The sequence below is a fragment of the Euprymna scolopes genome, chromosome 11, assembly GCF_053919585.1.
Source record: "Euprymna scolopes isolate OS-2025 chromosome 11, ASM5391958v1, whole genome shotgun sequence".
Lineage (NCBI taxonomy): Eukaryota > Metazoa > Mollusca > Cephalopoda > Sepiida > Sepiolidae > Euprymna > Euprymna scolopes.
In genome coordinates, this window is record NC_136492.1 from 144,623,966 (window position 1) to 144,642,126 (window position 18,161).

The 18,161-nt window shown below is 27.7% G+C and overlaps 1 protein-coding gene across 2 annotated transcripts in view; it reads right to left on the reverse strand.

The window, feature by feature from the left end:
- Positions 1-18,161, reverse strand: part of LOC145288098 (trafficking protein particle complex subunit 14-like) — a 125,060-nt gene that overhangs the window by 76,359 nt on the left and 30,540 nt on the right. For both annotated transcript variants that reach the window (XM_080136154.1, XM_080136155.1), the window contains exons 5-10: positions 17,155-17,287; positions 14,763-14,845; positions 10,770-10,847; positions 10,169-10,272; positions 3,527-3,602; positions 605-674 (exon numbers count right to left, since the gene is read on the reverse strand). In XM_080136154.1, coding sequence (XP_079992280.1) covers positions 605-674; positions 3,527-3,602; positions 10,169-10,272; positions 10,770-10,847; positions 14,763-14,845; positions 17,155-17,287 — 544 coding nt within the window. The remainder of the gene's footprint in view (positions 1-604; positions 675-3,526; positions 3,603-10,168; positions 10,273-10,769; positions 10,848-14,762; positions 14,846-17,154; positions 17,288-18,161) is intronic.

An 18,161-nucleotide genomic window follows, 5' to 3' on the forward strand; every position in this document is an offset into this window, starting at 1 on the left:
GCCAGATTGCTGCAAAACTTGGCATTCCACTTTGCATTGTTAACCAAGTGATTGTCCAATTCATCAGCCAAAACATAAAAAAAAAATAATCTTGGCCCATCAAGATATATATATATATATATATAGTCTTTGAAGTTTTTAATCTTTAAAACTATACAAAAAAAATATTTTTTATCATTCGTTAGAAAACCATCTAGTCAGTAAGTCATTTAATCACCTGCAATCACTGCATCAACTCTCTCTCTCTCTATATATATATATATATATATATATATATATATATATATATATACTTGTAGTCAAATTGAATATTGAAATGTCTTCATGATTAATGATAAGAATGCCTATATACTTATGTCATCATCATCATCATCATCATCATTGGTTTAACATCCACTTGTTGGCATGTGTTGGACAGCTTTTAGAAATTGACTTTCAAACTAACCTATTTTTGACCAAGTCTTTATTTATCCCTTTTTTTCTCGACTCCATTATTATCACTTGCTCTCATATTTTCCTTAAACTTCTTCTCTAAATTAACCCTGTTAAAAAAAAAAGAACAATTTTTAAATGATCATTTGAACAAGAAGAAAATCAGAATTACTTCAAATAATCCTGGTTGAAGAACCTGGAATCGTACAGCAGCTGTCAGTGTTGTTCCTTTGGGACAACTCCTAAAAGAAGAAAAAAAAATACTTTCAATAAATACAATATTCCTTTGAATCAGATTGTGCATATATATATATATATATATATATATATATATATATATATATATATATATATATATATATAGTAGTAAGTTATAAAAATATATATGGCAATTAAGCTACACAGAATATTCCGCATTTCATCCACACTAGGATTTGTCAGGCTTATACCTATATATATATTTGTCAGGCTATATATATATTTGTCAGGCTTATACCTATATATATATACTTGTAGCCAAATTGAATATTGAAATGTTCATATCTTTGGTTCTATGGGAAGAAACTACATGAAATTTTGCAAGCTTTTTTGAAGATTATAATACTATTTTGTGGTTAAAATGTTATGACAATTGGTAAAAAAAAACCTACATTTTCAAACCAATAAAATAAGCCCAAATTTGCCTACATTTGCATATATAGTGTCCTGGCAGGTAGCTTCAGTTTTGTTACTTCAGTTGTCTCCCCTGTGGCCTCATCAGGCCACTAATATATATATGTGTGTATGTGTACACATGTATAGCAGTATGTATTAATAACAAATGATCGACAGTGATAAGTGGTAATGGTGGGGGAGGGGAATCAAACAACAGTAGGCAGAAGTGTTAAAAAAAAAGTGGTAATAGGTAGGCAGTCTTGAAGCCGTAACACAAAAGAGAAAAACAGGTAAAAATAACGTGATGTCTTAGCCAAAGTCTCCATCGCCCAACCAAAAGTTCTGAACGTTGAAATTAAGCATAGTCAATCCAACCAATACAATGACTTGAGAAAATAGAAATGCAAAAACCGACCCCTCCTTGTAGAAAACTGGCCAGTTGAGGGTTAAGGAATTAATGTTTTTGGCCAATATTTTGATATTTGCCGTCCGAAACTGTCAAAAGTTTTTGGCACACATCCAAACATACATACACACTATCAGAGAGGTGAGATTTATATAATAGACTAGCAGGGGGTACCCGGCGTTGCCCGAGTGTTTGTATGGGGGGGGTAGTAATAACCCTGCTTAAATATTATAAAAAAGACGATGTTAAAAAAATCGGAAAAACCAAAATTGAAAAAAAATGGCATAAATAAACCTGTCGGATCGAACCTGTGTGTATATGGGGGGGGGGGGTAAACTAAAGAATAAGCGAAGTAATAAAAAAACGTTGCCCAAGTGTTTAAAGGTGTAAAAGAAGAAAAAAATAGCTTTAGTCGGGAGCCTTGACGCGGAGGTGGAAACAAAAGCCAACTACTTAACTGTCTCAACCACGAGCGAGAGTAATTGATTAGCGTGTTAAGTTAAGGCTTATAAAGCGAGTGAAAGAGGTTTGATTGACAGGAAGATGCTAAACGAGGTCATCGCGGGATCATTACTTTTAGTTTTCGCTTCCCCCAGATGATGGTGGGGGGGGGACAGCTCCCCATTGTCCAAATCGAATAGCAATTGTCTGATATAAGGAGAAACTCCACATTGATCAAAAGCAGATTAATTTCTGGACGTTTCGGCATGAAAGACGAAAACAATGTTGTGTTTGAATTGGTTTCGCTTTTTATACGAAAAAGCCAAATCAACACGTGAGAAGCCAAAATAGCAATAATTTTGTAAAAGTCGCTGTAAATAAATCTAGACGCAACGCGCATTCTCAAATCGTAGATATTATTATCTAGGGGCTATATAAACAGTTCTAAGCGATAGTAACCCCCCCCCCCCGGGACCATCAGCGAAAAAAGTGTTTTCGAGACATACAAAAACTGCACGCGCACATTTGCCTTTTATATATATAGAAGATAAATGTATTGTACTTTTAAAAACTTATTGATAATTAATGAACATACCATTCATTAAAGATATAAAAACTCCCGACCAACCCGACAATTAGCAAAATTCCACTCCTTCACTGAGGAAGTTCACAGATGTTGGAAAGCTTTTCTACTCTAATAGTTTCTTTCCACAAACTGCTAGACTTTGCAATTCCCTGTCTGCTTACTGTTTCCTATACTGTACCAAATGCAAAAACTTAAACAAACATCTTGCTGCACAACTCCCCCTTTAGGATGCCCCTGTATGCATTGATCCTAATTCATAGTAAGCCCTTGTGTTTCACTAGCAATGTCTTGAATATTGAGAATAAAAGTAAAAGTCAAATAAATGTTAGAGGGGGGGGGGCAAAGTTGTTTCATAATTTGATTAATATATTTTATTTCTTTTGATTTTACAATATTGACACACGCACACAACTGTAATGCCCCTATTTGTATTGATCAATGAACAAGATGAACTCTGCCAAACAAGGTTTTGAATTGAAAGCCATTTTTGGTTTCAGAAGAAAAAAAAATTCTTGTTCCAAACAAAATGAGAGTCGTCAATCGGAGAAACTTTGAATTAGAAAAACCATTCCGTTGAATTGGAAAAGACGAAGATGAAGAAAAGGGTTTTCTGATGAGTAGTCAATCTGTACAAGTGTTGGATCGTAAACGTCTGCAGAGGGAGAGCAAATCCTTCTCATGTTGTTGGACGAATCACATAAAAGATTCAATATTTTTATGGAGCAATTCTGGTTTCTGATTGGTTGCTAGCAAAACATGGCTGCAACCTTCCAACTTTCTGTGATCAACCCACTATTATATAAAAAATATTGTAACACAAAGTCTAGATATATCGGTTGGTTCTCTGAATTTGACTCCTTTCACATGAGACTTCATTTATGACTTTCCTCTTTGAAAGTTAATTACTATGTTGTTAAATTAGATTTTACAACTGGTTTCATTTTTTTTCTTTTGTAAATAAGGACATAATTGAAATAAAGGCAATAGAAAAAAAACACAAAACTCACCCCAAAAGAACGTCGGGGTCTTGACAAATAATAGCATTGCTGTTTACTTCTTTTGGCTTTTTTATCCTTATGCAACCTGAAAGGAAAAATATATTTTTAAATTAGGTTTAGAAACCAAAACAATTTTTTTTTAATAAATATTTATTTTTTTAAAAATCAATCTAGTTTCGATGGTATAACATTTTCTTCGGACTTGGAATTTTTAAAATTACTGTTGAAAGACCATATGGACCTTCCTTTTCTAGTGACATCATGTTACAAGGAAGGAAAAAGAAAATATATTTCTATACCTGAGGAAGACATTATATTATAGAAACAAAATGTATTTTAAATAAATATTTATACATTTATGTATTATAATAAAGACATATTTCTATTTGTTCACAATTTGATTAATGTGTACAAAAAGGTACACAGTTTCACAATTTTCTGAAAATAAACTTGCATTGCGGCATGATTTTTATATGTACTATTTATTCAATGGAAATCTACATTCAAGAAGTAACTTCATTTGCATATTACATTAAAGAAAACCTGTTTTAATAATTAGCTCCATTTTTTAGTAATAGAATTGTTTTATATTTATTTATTTGCGAACTGTTATCTTCATCTTTATAGTTGTTGTTTCACGACATTTAAACCAATTATTCCTCTAGCCTTCGTCAGGTGGTTAACAGCGATGGGATAGGAATGCCGAATCTCTTCACCGTGTCCTCAGTAATTACTGCCTTCCATAGTTGTTGTTGTCTCACCACATTTTGGCCAACTCATCCTCTTTTATTTTTAAATAAAAAAAAAATTACTCATCTCAAAGAATTCCAATAAGAATGGTTTTGATTGTTCTGTTTAAGAATATTATTTATGTTAGTTTAATTAATTTATTATTAATTATTATTGTTGTATATTGGTTTATATTGGAGGAGATGATATATTAAAACATGTCATGTGTTATCTAGTGGATGTAAGATATTGTTCTTTTAACAGACGGATAATAAACGTATAAATCGTATGTATGTTGTTAGCCAGGGGACATGATATTGACGTGTAAACTGAGTCATGTTGTATTAGACTTATCACACGGGATAATTTTACAGTTCATATGTAAGAAGAATAATATATGCTTCATACCTTTTTCTTGAAGAGTTCTTTTAACTTCCTGCTGCTCCGTGACGAACCATGAAGCGATCAGCATCAACCAATTGAGACATCTGTTCTTATTTGTGAAACCATTAAAACAACTCTTTATATTTTTATAATATAAATTTATTACAGTTGTCTCAAATGGTTTTCACATGATCTGCAGTTTGTCTACATTTTCTATTCTTACAGCTCGCTCCCTATCTATATGTCCACCCCTGTCTAGTTATTTGTTTATTCAAAACCCCAAAATAATGTTTACATATATTTTCTATTTTCATATTCCTTTTGTGATTCACACGTCAATCATTTCTTCCACAATTTAATTGTTTATTCTTCTAATCATAATAACTGATCCAGCGACCATCCGTCGCTCAAATCAATTAACAAGAATACAATAACAATAATAATAATGTTTTGACCCCACTTGCCACAGTTAACAGATACTACGCTATGATCACAGCCTAAAGGGTCATAACATTACATTATTACTGACGGATTGCATTTGAAAACAGAAGTAAGCTTTATTTAAACAATGAGGGTTATTTCTCGTTTCATATTCATAAAGTTGGCTGTGTGTTTTATGCTTCCATAAATACAACATCTGCCCCACTTTGAGGAAAATCATATAAAATATTCAGTATCTCTTAAATAATATGTAACTAAATCCTTCTCTGTGTTCTGACCTGGCAATGCATGTATGCCACTAGCATATATAAGTTAATAATTTACTTGAAACGTACTCGATTTGTATATATTAATTGTAATAGATTAAAAAATCTTTCTCATAAATGAAGTTTTTTATAATGAAAAAAAATTTTTTTATATAAATTTTATAAATTTTGAAAAAAAACCAAGCTTAATGAATGCCTTTTTATTAGGTTCCAGAGCATATATAGTGTAATGTAATATATATTGTAATATATATTGTAATATATAGTGTAATATAATATATATTGTAATGTAATATATATTGTAATATAATATATATTGTAATATAATATATATTGTAATGTAATATATATTGTAATGTAATATATATTGTAATGTAATATATATTGTAATATAATATATATTGTAATGTAATATATATTGTAATGTAATATATATTGTCATGTAATATATATTGTAATATAATATATAGTGTAATATAATATATATTGTAATGTAATATATATTGTAATATAATATATATTGTAATGTAATATATATTGTAATATAATATATATTGTCATGTAATATATATTGTAATATAATATATATTGTAATGTAATATATATTGTAATATAATATATATTGTAATATAATATATATTGTAATATATATTGTAATGTAATATATATTGTAATATAATATATATTGTAATGTAATATATATTGTAATATAATATATATTGTAATATAATATATATTGTAATATAATATATATTGTAATGTGATATATATTGTAATGTAATATATATTGTAATGTAATATATATTGTAATATAATATATATTGTAACGTAATATATATTGTAATATAATATATATTGTAACGTAATATATATTGTAATATAATATATATTGTTATGTAATATATATTGTAATATATATTGTAATGTAATATATATTGTAATATAATATATAGTGTAATATAATATATATTGTAATGTAATATATATTGTAATATAATATATATTGTAATGTAATATATAGTGTAATGTAATATATATTGTAATATAATATATAGTGTAATATAATATATATTGTAATGTAATATATATTGTAATATAATATATATTGTAATGTAATATATAGTGTAATGTAATATATAGTGTAATGTAATATATAGTGTAATGTAATATATAGTGTAATGTAATATATAGTGTAATGTAATATATATTGTAATATAATATATATTGTAATGTAATATATATTGTAATGTAATATATATTGTAATATAATATATAGTGTAATATAATATATATTGTAATGTAATATATATTGTAATATAATATATATTGTAATGTAATATATAGTGTAATGTAATATATAGTGTAATGTAATATATAGTGTAATGTAATATATATTGTAATGTAATATATATTGTAATATAATATATAGTGTAATATAATATATATTGTAATGTAATATATATTGTAATATAATATATATTGTAATATATATTGTAATGTAATATATATTGTAATATAATATATATTGTAATGTAATATATAGTGTAATGTAATATATAGTGTAATGTAATATATATTGTAATGTAATATATATTGTAATGTAATATATATTGTAATATAATATATATTGTAACGTAATATATATTGTAATATAATATATATTGTAACGTAATATATATTGTAATATAATATATATTGTTATGTAATATATATTGTAATATATATTGTAATGTAATATATATTGTAATATAATATATAGTGTAATATAATATATATTGTAATGTAATATATATTGTAATATAATATATATTGTAATGTAATATATAGTGTAATGTAATATATATTGTAATATAATATATAGTGTAATATAATATATATTGTAATGTAATATATATTGTAATATAATATATATTGTAATGTAATATATAGTGTAATGTAATATATAGTGTAATGTAATATATAGTGTAATGTAATATATAGTGTAATGTAATATATAGTGTAATGTAATATATATTGTAATATAATATATATTGTAATGTAATATATATTGTAATGTAATATATATTGTAATATAATATATAGTGTAATATAATATATATTGTAATGTAATATATATTGTAATATAATATATATTGTAATGTAATATATAGTGTAATGTAATATATAGTGTAATGTAATATATAGTGTAATGTAATATATATTGTAATGTAATATATATTGTAATATAATATATAGTGTAATATAATATATATTGTAATGTAATATATATTGTAATATAATATATATTGTAATATATATTGTAATGTAATATATATTGTAATATAATATATATTGTAATGTAATATATAGTGTAATGTAATATATAGTGTAATGTAATATATATTGTAATGTAATATATATTGTAATGTAATATATATTGTAATATAATATATAGTGTAATATAATATATAGTGTAATGTAATATATATTGTAATATAATATATATTGTAATGTAATATATAGTGTAATATAATATATATTGTAATATAATATATAGTGTAATATAATATATATTGTAATGTAATATATATTGTAATGTAATATATAGTGTAATGTAATATATATTGTAATATAATATATAGTGTAATGTAATATATAGTGTAATGTAATATATATTGTAATGTAATATATAGTGTAATGTAATATATAGTGTAATGTAATATATATTGTAATATAATATATATTGTAATGTAATATATATTGTAATATAATATATAGTGTAATATAATATATATTGTAATATAATATATATTGTAATGTAATATATATTGTAATATAATATATATTGTAATGTAATATATATTGTAATGTAATATATATTGTAATATAATATATAGTGTAATGTAATATATAGTGTAATGTAATATATAGTGTAATGTAATATATAGTGTAATGTAATATATAGTGTAATGTAATATATATTGTAATATAATATATATTGTAATGTAATATATATTGTAATATAATATATATTGTAATATAATATATATTGTAATATAATATATATTGTAATATAATATATATTGTAATGTAATATATAGTGTAATGTAATATATATTGTAATGTAATATATATTGTAATGTAATATATAGTGTAATATAATATATAGTGTAATGTAATATATATTGTAATGTAATATATATTGTAATATTATATATAGTGTAATATAATATATATTGTAATGTAATATATATTGTAATATAATATATATTGTAATATAATATATATTGTAATATAATATATATTGTAATGTAATATATAGTGTAATGTAATATATAGTGTAATGTAATATATAGTGTAATGTAATAATTCTCCAATTTCCAAACAAAGTTTCTTAGCCATTTATTACTTTTCAAAATGTATCCCCTCCATAGCTTTGAGTCCCTAGAGAGGCATAGGTCATCTACAACATTGCAGATGCTTTTGTAGCAAGGAGTACTTTTTACAGAGTGAGGGTGCTGGTCCCACGCCCAACCTTCCCAGGAGATACATACAGTGCCTAGCCTTCTCAAATGGTCACTCATCTAGTACTGGCCAGGCTCAATGTTGCTTAACTTTGGTGATCTGGTGAGAACCAGTGTGTCAACGTGATTGTGGTGTACTTTTAAACAGTATCCATTACAATATTGTTTCATATTGCGACTAACAAATCTGCAAAATTATGTTATTGCTGCACATTTAGTCACATACTCATCAGATGTTTACATTAAAAAACTTGCAAAAACAACATTCTGGACAACTGAAATAATTCATGTAACTAACCATAATCTTCAAACGAAAAGGAGCGGTAGAGCATGTCAGTTACATGAACCATGTAAATTGCCCAAAACATGAAATGATGGATGTGTACTGTGAATCTTAAAGACAGGCTTAGATCGAATGACCTCAGATGAAGATTAAATATGCACAGTTATGGGAAGATGTGTGCAAAACTGGGGACTTTGCTGGTTTGATCATAATGAAAGAATGGGAATGCTTGAATTAGTTAATGTAGAACAGTTGAGGTATCAAGGTTAGTTGGCAGGTAAGGAAAAACATGAGAAGTGATAAGGATGGATTTGAAAGTTTTAGTTTGATAAAAGTGGTGTTATATAAAATAGAATATGTTACAATAGAAAATCCCTGGCTATTAATTCGATGTTGCAATATTATTGGCATGATTTTGGGGGATATGATCACAAAAATTCGGCCGATTACATTTATAATCAAGCGTGTTAAGAATGAACCAATCATGTATCGGAATCGCTTTATAAAATATGCAGAATCTCTTTGAAATTTTTAGTCATACTTTTTCATCTTAACACAAAAGCATGACCACTGCTGATCTTAATTGAGTTAATACCAACCCCTTTTTGAAATTCTTTACAATTCAAAGCTTTTCTGAATGGATTGATACTGCAAAATTTTGCTTGGGACAACTACATTTAATATATGCAATTGGATAATTTTCCTTTCTATATGATAGAGTTATTTCTTTTGTCATCTCTGTTTTGGCTTTCCACTCAATCTATGTTTATAGACAAAGCGTTTCATATGGCACTTTTATATATCAATTTTATCTTTTTTATATAATGTTGTGAATCAGAAAGACACAAACTTGGAAACAAAAGAATTAATAAAGCAAAGTATATTGAAAGAAAGTATATATATGATGATAAAGAAAGTGTTTGAAACATCTGCCAAGGATCAGACTGTTTGGTCTAAAACCGGTATTCATAGTAAGAAGAAGAGTTCATTGATATCCGTAAGGTAGATACCGTCATATATACAAAAAAATAAAGTATTTACTAACCTTCTTTCATCTCCATTATGGCAGGAGTTGCAGACGGACTCCAATATAGACGAAGAGCGAGAAAATCTTGCAGTTTATTGGAAATGGTGTACGTGACATTAAAACTAAAAAAAAAAAAAAAAAAATCAGTTGAAATAAATAATCAGATAAAAACAACAACAAAAAATAGAATATAATGACTTAGAAAACTTCACTAAGAAAATCTTTACAAAAAAAGTCAAAGTTGAAATTTCATTGCTTGATCTGCTTTATAAAATTCACTTCATAAATTTATGTGAGTAAATGTTACCAAGACCAAAGTGATGAGCAGTAGTTGCAGTGAAGGGAGTTGAGAGCTACTCATTTATTTTTGTGGTCCTTATAAACATCAAGTACATAAGAAATGTAGTTGAATTGCAGGTTGAGAGATGATAACGAGTTTGATGTTGATGTGATTGCAAATAAATAGTCAATATTTAAAACCTGTCAACAGTTTCTAACATGTAAAACAGGTGTCAAACTGAATATTATTATGATGATGATGATGATGATTGTTGTTGTGAACAATATATTATAGCATTAATTTTCTTTCTTCGAAATGATGATTCAAGAGGATGCATACCTTTTGCCTACAGTAACTTCATCATGACAAGCGACGGACACCAGAAATGGAGGATGATGGACTTTCAAAGAAGGAAGACTGAAAAAGAAAATGAAAAAATAATTTTATTTCATTCATCCATTTTTTTTTTAAATCTTATTTCTTTCAGATTTTCTTTCCAATAAAAAAAAAGAGAAAAAAAAATAATTTTCAAAACAAATTTCCATATTTCCATAGCAAATTTATTTCAAAAAAAAAAAAAAAAAAAAAAAAAGAATTTTCAAAAAAAAAAGAATCATTATTTCCAAAACAAATTTGTTAGGGGAAAAAAAAAAGAAAACGAATCATTATTTTCAAAGTAAACTTGTTTGAACTTTTGTGACGGATCAATTTTGTTTCATTTATTTTCATTTTAGATGATCTCCTCTTACTGATGTCAATTGTGAAGCCAATATTTTTTTCATACTCTCAAAGCATTCATTATTACCAGTTATTTCAAACTCTTTCATAACTGATATTATTTTTTTTTATTCCTATTTGATTGAGTTTGCATTGAATGACCATGTGAAAGACAAAGCTGCAAGAAAGAGGTACTTTTCACAAAGTTTGATTTTATGATGGTGAAATGTCCAAAACAATTGTTCTTCAATAAATTATTTTTCAAAACATTCTTCTACTCTAATCCTAAGTTAACATTAACTGGCAGTCTTCAAACTTAGAGTTAGTAATAAAAAAAATTTAGTTAACTGCCCTAAAAAGCTGCAGTGGAAATGGAAGCTTATTTCATTTTACCTACTTTCTTCCATTGGTTGGTCATGATTGATGTATCTGTAAAAGCTGCAATGAAGATTCATCCCAAAGCAACACTCAGGTTATATTTTCATGCAACTTTTATTTCCTGATGATGTTCTCTGACTTTGGAGTTACACACAGTTCCTTATTCCTATATTCTTGCTATTTTTTGCATTCGATAGCTTCCACTGTGTACAAAGACCATTATTACTGTCTGTTATCTAACCCGGTCTAGGTCTTTTTCTCATTTGTCTAACTTAACCTTTCTAACTATATTACAATTTTCCCTTCTTTGTTTATTATCTGACGTCACAACTAAATCATCTTTGTTCTTGTTTTGATTTATCATCCTAACTTTTTGTTTATATTAAAATTTCCAAATTTATTAGATAAATTTTTAACATAAATATTTTATCTCTCTTAAATACCTAATTTGTTTCCATAACATTCTTTTTGCCATCCAAATATTTTTATCTATTCACAAACATTCAAAATAGCCCATGATTAGGTACCTGGCGTTTTTGGGAGACCAATAATATAACAAAGTAGAATCTCATTTTATTTTTTTTTTCTGAAGAGAAAGTTTGAGTCAGCTGAGTGTGTTAATGTTCCACAAAACAATTTGGTTTTATTTTTTTAACGTAAAAAAATAACATCATAATAATAGTTTATGCAAAAAGCAAATTAACTAAAACGAAATTGTTCTGCTTAAGAAACTTTCACTGCTTATTTAAACTTGCACTTATAACAAAAATTTTAAATAAAGAAAATGCAGAAAAGTCTTTATGATGTACGTACACGTCATGGAACAAAGATGGCATATTCCAAAAATCACATCATTTGATCAAGTAGTTTTTTTATTTAAGAAAATCAAATTTTATGACTTGCTAGGTGTGATAAAAACCAGTCACTATATTTGATTGAATTCGAAATTCATCCTTGATTACCTCCCACTTAACAATCTCTCCAGAAGTCAAGGCTCAATGTCTGCTAAAAATACTTAAGTGCTAAAATTAAAAAAATTTATTTTTCTTAAATAAATAAAAAAAAATCTACTTTATCAATTTTTATGATTTTTGGAATGTAACATTTTCATGCTGTGACAAGTAGGTACACCATAAATGTTTTTTTTATTTTTGTTTTCCTAAATAAGTGCAATTCTAAACAAGCACTGATTGTTCAAAAGTGTCATTTGTTATTGTCGAATGATCATCTGACAGAAAGAAGGTGGAAAAAAAAAAGGTTTAAATAGTTGATGAAGTAAAATAACAAAAAACTAAATCAAGAAAAAATAGAATTTCAGATTTTTTTTAAGATTAACTTTGATTAAATTTGAAATGATTTTTAGAAAAACAATTTTCTTTGATAAAATGTAAAATAAAAACCAATCTTTTTTTATAGATCTCACAATCAGAAATAATTATTGGTCTATATTTCCTTAATTTTTTCGTATTTCTAGCAGGGCTATCTGGTATTTCCCAGGTGTTTGTATAATGAAATAATAGAGTTAAAAAGTATGTATACCATATCTCTCTCTCTCTCTTCAGCAACAAGTTCAATACAAAAGAAAGACTGGTAAAGAAATGACTGGCTGAATGTTTAACCTAATTCCAGTGTTGTTTTAGAAACAACTATGAGTAAGAATGAAAAAAAGTAATTTTTAGTAACGACTCCCATCCCCTAGAATTAATTTAGCACCTCTGATGATGTAGGGTTAATGTATATCTTGTGTAGTTTATAACTTTTAGCTGAATTAGAATTATGAGTTCCCTTTATATAATAGATGAGAAATAATAAATATCAACTGAACTGCACAACACAATAACGAGAAATTGAATATACGGGAGTCATTTCAAAAGTAAAGCCTCCTATTTTTTAACTCAAAAAGTTGAAGCACTACAAAGATGAGAATGGTACCATTAAAACGAGCAACCTATTGTACTCCAGAATTATTTTTCTACAAAGTCACCAACATTCTCAATGCACTTTTGCCTGAAATTCAATGATGCATCTCTACTTCTGACACACACCCATAACAGGGATTGCTTTCTTAGAGTCACACACTGTCAATATCTGTAATAGAGATGAAACTATCAGGTTATGAATGCATAAGTTCAGCCATCATAACAATGCAATTTGCAATCCCCTCTAATCCGTAGAAGCAGAATAAAAAATAGGAGACATTACTTTTGGAATACCTCTCGTAAACCAAATAGCACAACAAACAAGCATAGATGGGGTCACCTTTGTGGCTGCTTTTTATAGAGCTTCAGCAACCAATAATTGGCTGTTGTAAGAATTTTGTAGATGACATATTGAGGGGCCATTGAATGCATGAGTTGCTCATTTTATGAAATACTGTTTTCAAGCACTTCTGATGCATGCACTTTCTCTATAAACTCCATATTTATAACCACATTTATATGATAAGAAAAAACAAGTGAAGTGTGCATGGTCCCCCGTGAGTGCACAGTGAACGTGGTATAAAAAAATGACTAAGCTCATCATTTGCCCCCCCCCCCATTTAGCCCCAAAAGTCCTCCAAGGACGTCAAATCCTAGTGAAAATGAACAAACGGTGCAGTTTTAGGCCTTAACATATGTAAATTTGAGTTCTGCACCATGAAAAAAAAAAAAGAAATGACTAAGTCCATCATTTGTTCCCCCCTCATTTAGCCCCCAAAGTCCCCAAGACCTTAACATATTTAAATTTGAGTTTAGCACTATACAAAACTGCTAAATAGACATACACAGAAAATTTTGGACAAACATGGTAAAATAGTCCCACAAATAGAGTGTTTTTATTAGCCGTAAAAGAGACCCTGGGGTACACCCAAGAGTTATTGCAAAGTATAGACAAACAAAATTATATAGAAATCAGTTAGTTACAACTTTTCAGAAAGTTTTATTAAAATCCAAGGTATCAATGTTTTTTAATAAGCACAAAAATGTCAATTTTAACTATTTTAACCCGAAAGGCACCCCTAGGACAGCAATCAGAGTTTTCCTGGAAAATCCATTCTGTTACTTTTTTACTCATATCATGTTTAATGTTTATGCAAAATTTCAAAAAATTCCAAGGCTAGTTATTGAGAAAAGTGCGGATGGACAAGGGTGAATTTACAGGTCCATCCTCCTTATTGTTGGGGGACCAAAAAACAATTTTTTTTATAAAATTTGTGCTTTTAACAAATGTATTCTCCATCCAACTTAGCTCATTTACCTGTATGTCGTGATGGTCTTTGGTTCATCCATTTGTTTGGAGTTTTCTGTGCACCAACTGATGTGGACGGCTAAAGAAAATGTCTGAAAGATAGAAATTATTAAAAAAATAGTTTCATGTAAATATATAAAATTTCTTTCAAATCACATTCATTTAAATCCAACCATATCAGGAATGAGAAAAGGCTTAATATTAACTGCAGTGCTGTTGTTAGTGCAAACTGTTCATGCGTTTCATACCTATTTTCTATTTGTACATTGTCATGGATTTGGCTGCATCGTGGATCAACTTGCCTTTTTTGTCTGCTGGTTAGCAATTGCAGAAGTTTCCTAGTTACTAATAGCATAAATTCCATAAACTTAATGTATCCACTTCTAATTCTTGCAATCATACTAACATCTACTCCACCCTTTGCTGCAATGGTATCAATAATGTAAAAAAACAAAAATCTTTTTTACAATCTTAATAATTTCACCATCCAAATATATATATATATCTATAATATAAAGCTGAATGTCTGTGTGTGTGGTCATGAATAGGCTCCTATATGGTTGACAATTTTAAAAAACTGATTACATATAATGATAGAAGATGTATTGAGACACAGGAATGGGTATGTTTGATCTGGCAGAGAGGTTGTTCATTAAAATTGTGGGGTCTGCGTTCGCATCTGGTCCACAAAGTATGGAAATAAAAAATTAAAAAAAAAAAATATGTTTACAAGTGTTTTTGATATAGATGTACATAAGAATACTTTGATAAGTATGTTTTAACTTAAATAGGGATGGTATAATAAAGTTCACACCTGGCCTCCATAGAATGGAAATAGGCACACACTTTAATAAAGACTTTTCATATCTATCTGCGTAAGTATACTTTGATAATTATGTTTCAGTTTGAAGAAATAAAATTATGGGGTGTTCGTTCGCGCCTGACCTCCATAGAATGGAAATATGTCACAAAGTTTAACAAGGTTTTTTAATATAGATCCACAGAATATTGTGATAAGTGTTTCAGTGTGAACAGGTATGGTATAATAAATTATGGAGTTTATCTATTTTATTTTTACTTTCATCATATTTTGCTTTGGTTTTGATACACCCAAATTCGAAGCAATCTTTTTACAACCCTTCCTTTTCATAACCTATCATACTTTCATAAATCAGAGTCCATTTTCTGTAGGCTGTTTTTGAACCCAGTCAATGACAGGTACTTTTGCTAGTATATATATAATGTACTCAGCTCCTCTTTGACCTCAACATATCCCCCTTCTTATATAACAACAATTTCCAGCTCTCTATTTTCCTTCTAATTTCTCATTTCATTTTAACATTTCCTCCCTAATGTACACTATGCTTTTTCCTATATTTCCCTGTAACCTAGCTCCCTTCTTCTCTTCTGATGAGAAGCATTAGGCTTTGAAATGGTGGTATAAAAAAGTATTTATAGCCCTTTCCATTGATGTTTTTTACTTATTGAATTAACTAATAAACTAACACATACCTATATTTTATCATGTCTATAAATTTATATATATATATATATATTTATCTCAGAGGACTATGGTGAGATGGTGTCTTGATAAAATACTCTTTCCTTTAGAGGAGGGTTCATGTTATGAATGACATCTGCCATAAAAGTTTTGCTTCAAACAAACTATGGCTGTTTTAAGTTTGTGAACAGACATCCAAGCAGCCATCAAAAGGTATACAAGCCATAGAAAACTGTCTATAACTATTATGGTTAATAAGTATATATATAATATATATCTATATATATATATTAAAGTTAATGAGTATTTAGTAAGGCATTATTAAATCACCAAAGTTAAGCAACATTGAGTCTGGTCATTACTAAAATAGGTGACCAATTTGGGAATTCCAGGTGCTGTATGTAGGAGAATATCGACACCTCCTGCAAGAGTTGCAAAAACCTAACGTTGTCATCTCCCTTAACAGAGATTTACATGCGATTGGGGACTGCTTGTGAATTTCAAACTCCCATGAAACTTCGACCTTTGGAGGAAGCCGGTTAAACCTGCATAGGGTTAGTGCCGTTTCCATTCCAAAATAAATATATAGGCTTGAAAGATATGTTAATCTGAACAATAATAAGTCTTTTATGAAGAGTGTATTAAGACAGCACGGTTGTTTTTTTTTTTCTTTTGCTTTAAGAACAAATGCAATAGTTAAGACAGAGAGAGAAAGGAGAAAATATAACGTACAATATTTTGAGTATTTTGGATGCCAGTCTATCTAGAATTCTTGGATGATCGAGCACTAGTTTAATGTCCATATTTTCCTTGATATCATTCATAACTTGTATTTTGGGTTGCTAAGGAAAATTAAAGGAGATATGAAAGAAAAAGCTGAAAGCAGGAAAAAACACTTACCGTATTTGGACCCTCAAATTCTTTATCTTGGATTGTAAAGATAAGGGAGAGAACTTCTCTTGGACTTAATTGAAGTGGGAATGTAGAATTTGTCGTTTTCAGTAGGGATACCTTTTGACCATGATTATCGGCACTGGAATTTTGAGAAAAGAAATGGTTTATGTTTCATTTAGAAATGATTCTGCTGAGATTTCTTCAAAGTCAAACAATTGTTTTCTAGATTGACAGTTGCAAGATAATATTGTTGAGATGCTATTCAGTCAATCAAGACAGAAATAATAGACAACATGAAACAATTTTTTTAATAATTCAGGTTTTGAAAATCCTCAGAAGTAAACAGCGTTATTTAATTTGAAGACCCCAGCAAATTATATTCCTTTTATTGCAAGTTTTTAATTTTTTTAAAATATGTTTATTTAATTTTATTTATTACATAAAAAGTTCATATATTTTTTAATGTTTTTATTCAATTTTATTTATTACATGAAAAGTTTATTTTTTTAAAACTATGTTCACATTCATTTTCTTTTCCATTTATTTAATTTTACTTTTTTATATTTTTAAAATCATATTACTTTCAATATTAATTATTTCATTAAAAAACGTTTTTGTAAATAATCATAGTTTTTTTTTTAATATCTGAATAAACATATTAATTTAAAGAAATCAATTTACTGATATTCTTACTTATTATTAGGTTGACTAGAAGTCCTTGCGGTATTTTTAATTTTGATTTTAAATGATGTATTTTCAAATAAGTTTTTGTTATAATACCTTTACTTTATATATCATTTTTAAGAGCGTTTTTTGCTCTAAGAGCGTTTTTTGCTCTATCTAATCGTTTTAAAACAATTATGCCATCTTTTCAGGAGGTTGAATACAAGATTGAAAAAAAAAAAAAAAAACAAATTCACACATTTTTTTTATTTCAATTCAAGGTAGGCCTAAAAGCTGCTGAAGCATTTGGTCCAGGAACCACTACTGCACACACAGCACAATGGTGGTTT